Consider the following 14,656-nt stretch of genomic DNA (forward strand, 5'->3'; position numbering starts at 1 on the left):
AAAAGACCGTTTACTATTCTCAAAAATGTTGCCTTTATTTATTTGCAATACATTTCCAACTTTAACACATCTTTGTCAATTATGTCTCTCAACACCACTGCCAGCTCCTCTACGTATCAGGCCTCGCAAATGGCTATGCGTGAATCTATGAATGAAACGCACCGTGAAGCACTCGAAGCACGCCCAGCCAACACGAAGAAAACCTATGTCAACAAGCAAACGGAATACCGTCAATGGTGCGATAGAATGATGCCACATTTGCCTACAGAAACTCGTTATATTGTTTATGGCGACAAGCTCCATTTGTTTCTCAAAGAAGAGGTATGTACAATAATTATGAAATGTGCGACTTCAAATTCATAGTTTTGCTGTACTGCTTCTTAGCTTATACAATCTCAATTAACAGGTCATGAACCGTGATGCTCGTCGCAAGGGCAAAGGATCGACCCAGCTCAAGAAAATCAAAGCTTCCACTTTCATGAGCTACGTTGCCGCCATCGTCGATTTATATCAGCAACAAGTTCGTTCGTTTGCCAATAGTCATCCTCATCCACGTAGCGCTGTCAAGGAACTTATCGACCTCGTCCAAATCCGCGAAGAAAGCCAACGACGTGAAAATTACGACGAACGTGCACTTGGAACATTGATCGATGGATATACGACTACCGATCAGATTGCCGACGTTGTCGATTACTACATGGCCAAGAACGAAGGGTCTCACTTGCGCAATGCTCTCGCATTTTTGCTTTCTCACTATTGTTTGTTGCGAAGCGAGTCGGCTCGGAAGGCTACCTTACCCGATATGCACAGTGTCGAATTGGAGCGTGAAGGCCCGTCCGAATGCCATTCCCTCATGATGATTATCAAGCAAGGAAAGACAAACAAGCACGGTCGTCTGGAACTTGTCGCCTGCATCCGGAACACTCGCGTCGAGTTATGCCCCTTCATGGCTCTTTCTTTTTATTTTTTCTGGCGTTGGCATGTCGAAAACGAACCATTCCCCGTCTTCACTCATAACCAAGATTGGTATGATATCCGCTTGCTCAAGAGCACCTCTCCTTCCGCCACCAACACCACCGAAATCTCATATCAGCAGCAACTTCGAGCAATCGACGAGGCGTTTGCCAAATGTAACATTGTCTCCTCCAAGAAGACACATGCCGCCCGTGGATCCTCATGTAAAATGGCAGATTTGGATGGTGCCGACGAGGCGCAGATAAGAAGATTAGGCAGATGGAACAACACTACGATGAATGGTGCTTACTTGACAAGTCTTCCTCGTGAAGTCATGCGTGTCTTGGCCGGCTTTCCTGCTCAACAGGGTCACTTCTTTCTGCCTCGTGCTGCCGTTGACCCTCCTCAAGAATTATGCAAAAAGATTTTTCCTCGTGTCGAATACTGGCTGGAAACAATTCGACCTGATCAAGTGGCTGCCGCCGGGTTTCTGCGTCTCTTAGGTGTTCTGCGCGTTACGTTTCTTCAAGACGCTGTGCTTATGCAAGAAAAGTATCCGCATCATCCAATTTTTCTCAATCATATATTCAGAGAGCCGCTATACATCCAGTTCAAAGAGTAAGTATTGATTTTAAAAAATGCACAAGATGATCATCAATATGGTACTCATTGTTGTTACTATTTTGACTATTAGAGATCTTCAACGATCCATCCGAGAAGATGCCACCCCTCAAGATCTGCTCTTGCAACGTGCCGTACCTCACCTTGAGCAACGCATGAGCACGATGAACAATGAAATGGTTTCGCGGTTAGATGCAATGCAAATGCAGATGGAAAATATGACGAAGAACCTTTCTGACCTCGTATCCGGCCGTGCGACGGTGAACCTAAGCATCAATTGGCCATCATCATCATCATCATCATCAGCAGCAGCAGCACCAATGCCAACACAGCAGCACCATCCAGAGCAGCAGCCAACAACAGCAACAGTTACATCCATCCCGAGTTCAGCACCTTCTGAATCATTGGGTCTTGATGCAACGAGTGAGCCACCGTTTTACATGATGAGCCGGGGAATCAAGACTGTCACTGACCTTTGGGCAGAGTGGTCGGTTGGGCTTGCTGGAGGCTATGCAGTGAAAACACTGGAACAACGTTGGGGTGCAAAATGGAGAAACGGCGATCGCAAGTTCTTCAGTCGCAGAATCAAGATCATTAAGGAGGTCGAGCGATTTGCCTCTGCCAAAGGGATTTCGGAAACGACAGCAGCAGCAATGGGCGAAGAAAGGCGCAATGCTCTTGGACTTAGCTTAAACGAGCTTAACAAACAGGCGACAACGATTTTCCAAAATATTTAGGTGTTTATGATAGCTCTTTTCTCCCTTTGCTACTTGTTCAGCAGACCCACTTAAACTATTTACTTGAAATAAATGAAACATATTTTGTTTGTTGTAAAATATCTTTCCGTCATTGTTTTAGATTTACTGTTGTAATGGCGAAATCGCAAGTATAACACATGACAATGACAGGTAGTAGCATAGCAACGGTGTCAGAAACAAAGGACAGAGAGTAATATTATTATTTTGTGACCCGCACGGCAATAACTCCAGTTATTTCTCATGTAGATGGCAGAAAACAAGTGTTATTTCTTGCGGGTCCCAAATTTTGCGGGTGACCTGCTGTGACATGTCGGGACATTGAGGTTGTATAATATAATTTATCTGTTTTATCATTTACATTACACATGTAATTGCATTTCTCATAGTATTGAGGTAAATGTTTTTTACAATATGAAATATCATTCCCAACTTTAGTTTTATATGATATTTCTTTACATAAAGTTAAATTATTATTATAATATTTATTAAAATCTTTTTCTAATTCTTTCAATTTTTCGTAAATTATTTATATAGTTATTGTAATCTTTTTTAATCATTTTTATTTTTATTTTTATTATTCTATTTTCTAATTTTTTATATTTTATTAAAAGATGATCTTGTTTATTCAAATATTTATACTTTTTATTTTCGTCAAGAAATATTTTATTATAATAATTAAATGCAAATCTCATTTTATTTATATATTTTATATTATATTTATCCATTTCTTCTTTATAATCTATAATATCTTCATTAGTATTCCCACTCTAGACTAGAGATGAAGACCTAAAGTAGATATGCTGTGATCTTCTAGTTCGGTGTTTAGTTAGGCGTAATGTCTGAGAAAAAGAAATAAAAGGAGGATGATGGTCTATCTGTATAACGTTGAGCTTCTAAGCGACTGGAAAAAGAAAGAGGGTAGAGGAGGGTGGGAGCATATCTACTTCAGGTCTTCATCTCTAGTCTAGAGTGCGAATTGATGGTCGATAAATCTCCCACCAATCCCGAAAGACCGTCGATTCCGACCTGAAGGTAGATATGCTGATATAGAGAAAAACAAGGAATGAAAAGAAAGAAAGAAATAACTATGTTGGAGGCGTCTCAAGGTTTACACTTGTAACATTTATCTGTATCAGTCTTGTTCGTCGATAATGATCGTTGAGTACTGCGGAGGAAGACCAATTGCCAAGGGTGACTATGTCATCTACTAGTACAGGAACACATTACTACCTAACTTAGGGGAGACACCATACCTAGTGTCTTCCGGAATTCACCATTATCACTGAAAGTTGATGTATGAATGTTATAAGCCTTCAGTTCAAATGACAGCGACCGTGGATTAGGTGAATTTGCCAAAGTAGCCGTTGGAAAAAAATGGAGTAATATGAAAATAACTCACTGATAAAAATTTAAACTCAATTACTTTAATAAGAAAAATTGGATTTTTATATCTTAATAAAATAACAATATAATAGTATTAAGACCTAATATGAAAATATGTTTACAGAACCTTATGAAAATTACATGAAATACTTATTAACGAAGAAGCAGCAATACTATATTTAATAAATAATAATTATGTCAATAAATATGAACATTGTATTAATTGTGGTAAAAATATAAAGCTATATATTAAGAAAAAATTATATATATGAGAAACGATTAATATCCTAAGATTTGTAAGTTTTGAGATTTATTTTTTAAAAGAAAAAAAAATATTTAATCTGACAACCTGATTGAAAATCAAGGGTTTTGTAGAAGATTAAACAGAAATATATAATGCAAGTAATGTATAAATTTATTATATTTTATAAATATCTCTAATTTATTATACTTTATTGATTTCCTAAAAAAAATAAATTGCAAATTAATTATATTTAACAACAATTAATTTTTTATTATAATATTACAATTAAATATCATGTTTTTAAATCGTTTCTCTATATCAAAATTATAAATGTAGAAAAGTAGTATCACCATTTAAAGATACACTATTTAACAATATGAAACTACCAATGAATATTCAACTTCATTTACTATATTTATTTTTAGGAAAAGTTTCTTGATCATTTATTACAACAAGTTTAAATATTGATAAAAATACAGTAAGTAATTATAAAAAAAAAATAGAAATTATATGAAAGATAATGTTAAAATTAATAAGATTGGAGGAAGAAATAAGATTGTTGAGATAGATGAAAGTAAAATATCAAAAAAAATATAATAAAGGACATAAAGTTGAAGGTTGTTGGGTGATTCATGGAGTAGAGAGAAGTATTTTAAAAATAAAATTGAAAATGAAAATAGAAATACATTCTTTATACCTATTGAAAAAAATATTAATAATATTGATAAAACTATTAAAGATAATTTTAAGAAAGGGACACATATTTACACAGATTGTTGGAGAGGTTATAATAATTTAAAAAATATAAGATATAAACATAAAACAGTAAATCATAAAAAATTTTTTAAGGATCCTATAACAGGAATTCATACAAATAGTATAGAGGGTATATAGAGTGAATTAAAAAGAGGTATAGATATTAGGAATCGAACTAAAAAAGATTTAATATTACATCTAAGAGAATATCAATGGAGAAAAAAATAAAGAGTATAATATTTGGAAAAAGTTTTTAAGATCTTAATAAATTGTTTTACAGTGGTCCCCCCTAATTTCACATCTGTTAACTTTCAACCCTCAATAATTTCACAAAATTTTTGGGAATGGAAAAAATTACATAGTAAAATTTTCACATTCCCAGTTATTTTACTTTCAATGTATTATCTAGGGTTGAAGCCTTATTGGGTTATAGTAATAAGTGCTCCTCCATATATGCTTTAACGAAAATACATACTTCACATTATTTATTTCAATTGGATTTCTATAAGAATGAATATGGTATTAGAAAAAGCTTAAAAAAGCTATCTAAAGAGCTTTGTCTAGTGAACAGTTTGTTTTAAGCTTGTCGCGTGAGTGTCATAGTTTGAAAGGGAGACTGGGTATAAGCTCTTCATCTCCATCGGAGGCCAAGAAATCCAAAACAGTGTCAACATGTGATAAACGGGTATTTGCAATTGATCCCCTTTTTCAGTGAGTTGTTGATGTGTTTTTTGGCCATAAGAGATAATTTGAGCTTTTCACTGTACAACTTTTTTGAGTCATTATGATTATAACTTACATACACTGCAAGAAATAAGTGGTATCAATAAGGTATCAAATTTTAATAACTCAGATATCATAACGGATCTCAACATGATATCAGTAAGGTATCAACATTTTTTTGAAACTCCTAGTATCATTATAGGGTATTATCAGGGTATCATTACTTGATATCTACTCAATTCTTTTTCAAAAAGTCAGCTCACAAGTAAAAGACAAAACACTCAGTGCGAAAAAAGCAATCTCTCTAATGGTCACAGGTGTACTCTCAAACCTTCAGAGCTCTTTTAAAAACCGACCAGCAACATCGACACTTTATATGATGATCAATCCAAATCAACTATAAATCGCCTCTATTTATTAATAGTAAAACGTACAGCAAAAGTATTTCTAAGCATTTTATCTCAGAATTTAAAGCGCTTTTAAAAAGAAAATGTAATTTTCATCAAAAATAGTAACCCATGAAGAGGCTGTATCTGGCAATGTCGTCGGCTTAGACTTCTCTTCCTGATCCACAAGGTGTATATACTACCATCGTGGATAGGGTTTTTGTATACGTTAATGGTCATGATGTTGACATTTGAGGTATCATAATGTTATTGCTGGTGCCGAATTAGTAAAACAAATTGGGACCCAGTTCACATTATTTAGATCTGAGAACGATGAGCGATCAAAACCCCTTTTCCGTTTTATGTTTCTTTCTGATTCTACTTCCTGCTTGCATTTACTCTTGGTTCGCGGCCGCCATTGTCCAAAAGGTGAAGCAATCTCAATGTAGTGTGTGCTTATAAGTGATATATGATACTATCAATGCCTTTGTCCATAACCTCATTGATTCACTCTTATATGCACGAGGTTTTATTAAGCAGTGTCAAACTAACACGAATTTTTACGTTCGATACTCATCGACACCTCTCTCATTTCGTATGAAGTATCTTTATGCTCTGGTAAGCCATTTCCTTTCATAACAGTTTGCTGTTCTATACGCTGATTTTGTTGCTAAAAACTACTTGAAATAGTTTGAAATACTATTATCTTTGGAGATTGACAGGAGATCGTAGCGATGGTTTACTTAAATACGGAATTTGTAAATGATGTATTTGTAATTATTACAACATTATGGTTGGTGGGTAAAATATGCGTATGCGTCGTGCTTGTATGTACAAAGTGTCAGATATTAAATGATTAATGATATGTTGGTTGTTATGCAGTAGTATCAGGTTTCTATCACTATAGCAAAATTGTTTCTCGTGGCTCCGTCATTGATTATCTGTTTCTTGAATCCAGGGCATTTCGTGTTGTCTTTGGTCAGCTTGAAAAGATAGTATGCGAGTTTGTTTGAAAAATGATGTTCTATGCAGAGACCATATCCCATAGACTGCATCATCGTCATAAAATGTTCGGGCGACATATATCTCGAGTTGTTGATACAAGGAAGAGGCAAAACTAGAAATAACAGCCCATCCATATTCAAAAAATCGCGGGTATGTAAAAGCATCCGACCTATCCAATTGTTTAAAGTGCGTTAATATATAAAGAAAAAGTAAAACAAAAGAATTAATATTACCTCTATCTTTGGGATCACCAACAAAGTTGACAACCAAACTCAATGATACAATATTGAACTTTTCATTCTTCTTTGACGGTGCAACCATTTCCAGAAAATCTTGCTTTGCGATACGTGGATCTTGCGGGTTCAAATCAATCGGCTTCACCTGAATCCAAGATTTGTGGCGCTCATAGTTGTCAGGCGCCACAGCTCCTACTTCAAGCAGCTTGAATACTTTTTGTGTGGATGCAGGACGCAGGTTGTGCTTGTTGAGAATCAGAATGAGCCACTTGGAGGAATCACCACCGCGTCGTTTGCTTTGTCCCAGCTGTGAAGCTTTTTGGTACCAGTCAATGCCGCCCATGACTTCCATTTCTGTCAGGATTTCTTGTTTTCGTACTGCATCGGTGACCGTTTTGCATTTGGCGAGTTCTTTATTCAAAACATGGAATCGTCGAATCAACCTTGCTGTTTCGGCTGATGATTGTTTAAATTTTTGCGTTGCTTTTTGGGTGGATCGTTGAGTAACGGGTATGGCTTTTTTTCGTGCTTTTGGCATTGTATGAGTATAATAGTGCTGTCAAAAAAAACCGGTGATAAATTTTTGTCAATAAGCTCGATATAAATCCGATTCGCTAAAGCAGGTAAACCATCGTCATAATCATGTAGCTCGATTATCCTTATAAGCAGTACCTGCGTTACCATCAGTAACACTTTACTCGGACTATTTAAACGACCAAAAAACGCGGACGATGTTGGACGATAAGGAGAGTTGATTATCATGAAGGATTATTTTTCCATCCGATCCATCGTGCTCCTGGTATGTTTATCTAGCTATCAGAATAGTCCAAAATGTTAAAATAATTACGACGGTATGAACACTGCGTCCTAAGGGGCATGCTTGCTCGTGTCAGATCTAGAAGGTTTATCGGTCTAAAACAACTCTGGCAGGGCAGCAGGGAAAAAGTTAGAGGGTGAATCGTGGAGGATCTCTGTAATTCAAGAGGTGGGGGGCAGTAGCTATCAGAGTAACTGTTTGGATCTGCATCAATTGGCTCAAAGTTTGCTTTGATGAAATTACAATAGACAGCTATGGAAGCCACGGTGTAATAAGCAGATTAAAGCGACCAGTTACACTGTCATTTGGTAACTATTACCCTTAATCATCCCCATGGTATGGTTAACAACACCTTCTATCATCCAGTAAATTACATCACCACATGCCAGCACTATAGCATAGCCCAAGTACCCATCACCCTTATCCCGTCTCCGTTTCCAATAGCAACAGTAACCTAGCAACAAAATCAAGATTGCCCCACGCCAAATTCTGCTTTTGAGGGTACAAGTATCATTCAAAGATTTATTTCGATTGACCTTTTTAGTGTGTTGACAAGAGAGCTATTAAGTAATAATTTACTCTTCATCCTCCTCAGCCTCATCGTTGGCAATGTTGAAGTAACGGAGCTCGAAGGTCTGCTTGTCGGTGGCAATGACGCGCAACCAATCGCGGATCTGGTTCTTCTTCAAGAACTTCTTGGTCAAGTACTTCAAGTAGCGCTTGGAGAAGGCAATGTTGGCGACAACGGTGATCTTGTTGTCGGCACCACGGGAGATGACAACAGCCTCGCCCAAGTTGTTGGTGCGGCCCTCAACCTTGATGCGGTCGTGAAGGAACTTCTCCTGTATATATAGACGCAGTTTTAGCATTTACGCTCAATTTTTGTTTTCTTGTTACTCTCCCTCAATTATTATAAAGCTCAGAAAAAAAAAAGGGAAGCGATATTTACGAAGGCAGCGGCATCAAAGATCTTGTCGTTGGCGGGAGCCGAACAGTCAATGACGAACTTGGACTTCTTGACGGTGGTGGTCTTGACGGGAGCCATTTCTTATATCCGTGGAAAGAGAGAGAGGGAGACCAGTATGTTCTGCGATTTGCCCTCGATTTTTTTCGAGGCGTTTGTGGCTTAGACAGACAGATTTTGTGGGTTTGTGCCATTAAACCCAGCTGCTGGTGAAATGGCAACACTCCACTCACCGCGCCAAAGAATTGTACCTGACATTGCATTACAGGAGCTGCTGCTGCTGATGCATCATGTGTGCTGAAATCATTCATCCCAAAATATCGTCATACAAGCTTAATGTATTGACGCTGTTGCTGACTTGTTTTTCTAGCTAGTGCAGTTCCTGATGTTGCTGATCAGCAGACCCTGCTCTAACTAACAATTGCCTATATCTGCAATATACGGGAACAGCATATCATTTCTTTTTGCATCTTTTAAACAAGACGACCTTGACGTACACACCCATTGTCACGCATTTGTTGTGTTTTGAGGGGGACGAGACACTAGGAGCAAAGGGTGTTCATTTTAGGGGGTCAGGAGACGGGGAAAGGAAAAAGGGAAAGAAGCAGACGAAGAATTGAAAACTCTGATGATCTTAGCCCGAGCTTTTACGGACCCCTACAGTGTATGTGGGTTGTGTATGATGCTGCTGCGTAGAATTCTTGGCCACAATGTTTGAGCAGTACCTTGCATATCCCCAATTAGCGATATCGAATCGCCGCATGAGGATCGATGACTGGTCGAGAAATTGCAGCAAGTAGGCCTTTCTCTTGCACTCCTTTTTTTTCCTGAGCCATCGTCTTTCTTAAATTTTAGCATCTTTCTATCTTTTCCTACCCAACGCAAAGAGAGACACCCGCACTTGGTTATTTTGTTTGGTTGATGTTTTACTTTGTTGTAGCACACACTATCATCACACACTAACCCGCTTGTAAAACGTCACCACCTCAAACATATAATCACCGCCTGATTGTAACAAATATAAGAAGCGAGTCCAAGATGCACTCAAACCAAACAACATCTCTCTCTTCTTGTATCATGCTCTACACTCTTTACTTTATCCTCCTTGTGGGCGTTCTTTCATTGCTCTCCTATGCGCCTGCCGATAGACAGATCCACTACGACCAGATATACAACGATGACAACGGTTACCAGGACGGTATTGGATCTTCTTCGTCTCCGTCGTGGTTAACAAGCAGTCAGTCTTCGCTGCAACAAATCATCTCTTGGTCATGGCGATTCTGGACTGGCCGTCGTCATCCAGTCTTCGAGCCACCAAAGCGACATGGTTACTTCTTGCACATCACCGACCTTCATGTATGTACTGATAAATTTTTCATTCACGTGAATCAGCTTCATAGAATAACAAGGATTTATCACCATTAACCTTCATCATGTCATGTTCTCTGATCATTGTCATGTGCTTTTCTGTTTCGCAGATCGATGAAGAGTATATCGCTGGTTCTACGGTTGATTCGGACTGTCATCGCCTGCCCAGCGGCAGCGATTCGGGTGCTACAGCGGGGCTGCTTGGCACGCCAGGAGAAAAATGTGATGCACCTGTCGAACTGGCGGAGAAAACCCTGGATTACATTGCCCGTGAATGGCGCCACAAGATTGACTTTGTCGTTTGGACTGGCGATAACTCGAGGTATATTTTATCAAACAATTGTGGATCAAAAAAAAACAGCAAAGAAGAGCTCTCCCCCTTTTGTTTGTGAAACTAATAAACAATTGAACAAAAGACATGATTGGGACAAGAAATACCGGCCTCGCAAACGCAAAAATATCTACCATCTTAACGAACGGGTTACAAACATGATGCAACGAGCCTTTTGGCCGACAGCACGTGACCCACGACACATCCCACTTGTGCCTACCCTGGGCAATAACGACGTCTATCCACATAACACGATCGGTGGACCTAATGAGGATGGCGACCTGCTAGACTATTTTGCACGATTGTGGCAAACCTGGATCCCCACAGATCAACGTGCAACGTTCCGTCGAGGCGGCTATTTCGCTGTCAATGTTGGTCCACGACTACGCATTTTGTCACTTAACACAATGTACTTTTACCACAAGAACGATGCTGTAGAAGACTGTGATGCATTCGGAACGCCCGCATACGAAATGATTCAATGGTTCGAGCATGAGCTGCTCAAAGCCCGAGCTGCACATGTTCGAGTCTATGTGATGGGACATGTTCCACCTACAACCAAACATTACCGCCAATCCTGTTTGCAAGAATACGTCCGTGTTGCATCCCAGTTTCCGGATGTATTAAAAGGCCACTTCTTTGGCCATCTCAACATGGACCACTTTTTGCTACTCGACGCCCGGGATGAGAACGAGGATTTCCGCACATCATCTAGAAAGAACGCTTCTGCGGTGATGGATGAAGAAGAAGACGACGTCCATGTTACTCGAAACGTCAACAAATACGTCAATTGGCTGCGCGACATGTACGAAGCAATCGACCCGATCGACCACAAACGTGCATCAGCTCATCGTATGCCCGTCGTTGCCGTTCAAGTTGCGCCGTCGGTCTTGCCTGTTTATTACCCCTCAATCCGGATCTACCGCTACGAAATTCATGACGACGACGACCGCGCACAGTGTCGTCATCGCGACTTGAAGCCGCACGGCACATTACTTGAATACGACCAGTATTTCTCCAACACGACTCAATGGGAGCTTGATCTCGACAGAGACTTTGACGAAGCTCATTTAGACTATCAATTCGAGTACAATTCCAAAAAAGAATACGGTCTTGAAGACCTGACTATCGCCAGTTATTTTGAGTTTGCCAAACGACTAATTGACGACGACGAAGATGGAAACCAGCTATGGGCAAAATACTGCCGCAACATGTTTGTCCAATCGCTCAATGATAGATTTTCCTAATTCTTCCTCTGCTTTAATTACTATTCACCCGGCTAACTCAATAGCCCCCTTTTACTTTCCTCGTTTCCCTCGAAGAAAACGCATACGTACTACCTATCTTTCATCGTAAATATATACCCCTCCCCTTTACTATCTCCCATCCTAAAGCCCTGCTTGTACCATACACATAATGGTACCAGCTACTATATTCCCAACTTACAATATATCATTGGTGCGTAGGTACACATATACGCAGAGCAAAACCGTTTTATCCAATTTTGTCAATGACCCCAAATTTCCATTGCCCTGCCTTTCTTACGTTTAACTTTCTAATAAAGATTCTTCTACACGTACACTAACTTTGCACATTATGCCTCCCCATGTCAGCCAGTCAATTAGCGCACATGGGGTCACATGTTGTTGTTGTTGTTGTTGTACACCCGTCCGAAACAAAATCGACTTTAGTTGTTCGGCGCCTACGGTAGTAGCCGTTAATGAAAAGCCCCAAAATCAAGATGATGAAAATTTTGCACATGCAGGTATGACATGCATTCCTTTCTCTGTAAAGTTTTAGCCGGCGACAACCCTTCTTCTCCCCCATTATTTGATATGCAACTGTTGGTAAACCTTGTTTTTTCTTCTTCCCTTGCTACAATGTATGTGGCTGATGATCATCAACGAGTTATCATTGCTGTTATCAAAACGTGTCTGTTGCAATTGGATACACAGCGCTGTATTAACCTTGGTCGATAATGGCACTAACATGTGTCACGTATATACAATGCAGGACCATAAACAAACGAAAACATTTAACCCCAAAATGGATTGCTGCATCTAGGAAGGCCAATTAAAAGCAAGAAAAAGACGTTATGTATTTCGAGGTACATACACATTGTAAATGTTCTTTTTTTAGGCATTAAGAAACCCTTTTGACGATCATTCCAAACAGTCACGCGTCGTTCATATTATACACAGACGCTCAACACGTTTGGATTGACTTCCCTAAAAAAAAAATGCAAGCAAGAGGAGATACTTCACCTCTCCCGAAAAAATCCTTTTTTTGTTGGCAACTCACCACGATTATTACATAAGCTACTGTAACTACTACTTACAATATAAAACAACATTCGCGCTCTGCATATATTTACTGCTGTGGTTTCTTATCATAGCACGCCATGAAGGGCGCATTTCTATAACCTTTTCAGCAGTATGATAGAGTAATGAGAAATAGACACGTACAAAACCAATGTCATACAGTATTTGGGAATATAACCAAGTGATGGAGAGAGAGATGATTTGTCGTATTAGGAATAATAAAGAACGATATGCACGACGAAAATGACCACATGCTGAATTGATCTGCGTTTCGTTTGTGCTACCAAGTTTCTGTGGCGACGACATGAAAAATAGCTCTGTTTTATGAGGACACTGAACCAAGTCGAGCTATTTTGTTCTCCTACAAAGCCGTAGTATGATACATATATGCCAGGACGTCGAAACAGCAGGCACTAAAGAATATACACAATACTGTACAGTTGACCCCCGTTTTTTGCACCTCCACTTTTTGCAGGTCCTCAGTTTTTGCAGCTTTTTTTGGAGGAATCCCGTTCATCACTTAGTAAAATTGCAGTTTCCTCACTTTTTGCATTTCGCAGCCCAAAAAGAAGGACCTGCAATTTTCCGCTAGTAATTTTCATTCTATTAGAGAGCGGCGACGCTGAGAATCGAACCAATGATGTTTGTTCTGGCTTTTCTTGCAGAAATCATCCCAGATTTTTCTGAGTTCATTCCAGATGTTTTGATGTTCTGGGGCATCTAAAATACTAGTTGTTTTTTCTAGTATTCTTGTTTTTTTTGCAAACTATATACTGGTGTAACAGGTTCAGATGAAACAGTCATGCTAGCATCTTCGTTGCCGTTGTCAACAACATCACATCAGCTATTCTTTCATTAAGAACAGCACTAACAATTTCTTCATCGGACAGCAGCGGATTAACAGCTGCAATTTCCTCAGCTGGATCTGCATCAAAAGTGAAGTTCACAAGGTTATTGGCACTATAAATAAGGCTTATATAATCATTGATCTGGCTAAGTGCAACTTCGTCTGCATTGTTTGATTCACTGTTAGTGCTGTTAGTCATGACTGCACCTACTAGATTTGTGTAGTGCATTTTCTATGGTGATATAATATTGATAGGCTGCTTCATTATTTCGTCAGTAAGCTTTTCCTATAATTTTCCTTTTGTCATGATGTATGGTGTGAATAGTGTGTATAAAACAATTGCAAAAAAAATTAGGTCTTTTTATTTAAAGTTGCAATGTAAAAGTAACCTCAATGAAGTACTGATGTTCCTTAATTGGTTTACATAATTGACACTTGATAGGCCAAGCTATAGTCAGCTGTGTAACACCCTTATACCCATCCTCACTTTTTGCAGTTCCCCACTTTTTGCAGTTTTTTTCACGAAAAACCGCTACTGCAAAAAACGGGGAAGTCTCTATTTGAATTTCGAATTTTGACACACGAATAAGTTTTGGTATTCTCGAATCTAGTGATTCAACCTACTCCTTGTAGTTTTGCGGTATGATTCTCTCTCACTTGCAGTATAAGGTTTTGCTCTTCTGCAGCAATCCTTTCTAATCGTTCTGCGGTTTTACTTAAATCGGACATGTTATGTTGGTATGGAGATAAAAGGCAAATCAATCAAATCAATTCCACTCCGGGTCCAGCGGAATTTATATTTTGAATGCTGCGTATAACAATAGATCAAAGACTTTACCTTCTCGAATAATGTGAACAAGGCTTCAGCCTACAGTCTCACCTTTAAGGAGCATTTTTCTTCGACTGTGGTAAATTGTGAGCCCAGAGCAGCCAAGGTCGTGA

General features: G+C 38.9%; 3 protein-coding genes across 3 annotated transcripts; 1 reads left to right on the forward strand and 2 right to left on the reverse strand.

The window, feature by feature from the left end:
* Window positions 1-6,712: 6,712 nt before the first annotated feature.
* BDB00DRAFT_760821 (nucleolus protein) lies at window positions 6,713-7,604 on the reverse strand (the record flags this gene model as incomplete). The annotated part of the gene is made up of 2 exons (XM_053119235.1): window positions 6,713-6,999; window positions 7,064-7,604. The coding sequence occupies 2 exons, from the start codon at window positions 7,602-7,604 to the stop codon at window positions 6,713-6,715; spliced, it is 828 nt and encodes a 275-aa protein (XP_052981303.1).
* Window positions 7,605-8,357: 753 nt separating this feature from the next.
* BDB00DRAFT_815593 (ribosomal protein L22e) lies at window positions 8,358-8,982 on the reverse strand. Its single transcript, XM_053122918.1, has 2 exons — window positions 8,833-8,982; window positions 8,358-8,725 (listed from the first exon to the last, which is right to left on the reverse strand). The coding sequence occupies exons 1-2, from the start codon at window positions 8,926-8,928 to the stop codon at window positions 8,459-8,461; spliced, it is 363 nt and encodes a 120-aa protein (XP_052981304.1). The 5' UTR covers window positions 8,929-8,982; the 3' UTR covers window positions 8,358-8,458.
* A 942-nt stretch (window positions 8,983-9,924) lies between these two features.
* BDB00DRAFT_870754 (Metallo-dependent phosphatase-like protein) lies at window positions 9,925-11,793 on the forward strand (the record flags this gene model as incomplete). The annotated part of the gene is made up of 3 exons (XM_053126750.1): window positions 9,925-10,203; window positions 10,326-10,537; window positions 10,632-11,793. The coding sequence occupies 3 exons, from the start codon at window positions 9,925-9,927 to the stop codon at window positions 11,791-11,793; spliced, it is 1,653 nt and encodes a 550-aa protein (XP_052981305.1).
* Between the last annotated feature and the right edge of the window lie 2,863 nt (window positions 11,794-14,656).

The sequence above is a fragment of the Zychaea mexicana genome (assembly GCF_025766255.1).
Source record: "Zychaea mexicana strain RSA 1403 chromosome Unknown BDB00scaffold_23, whole genome shotgun sequence".
Classification (NCBI taxonomy): domain Eukaryota; kingdom Fungi; phylum Mucoromycota; class Mucoromycetes; order Mucorales; family Lichtheimiaceae; genus Zychaea; species Zychaea mexicana.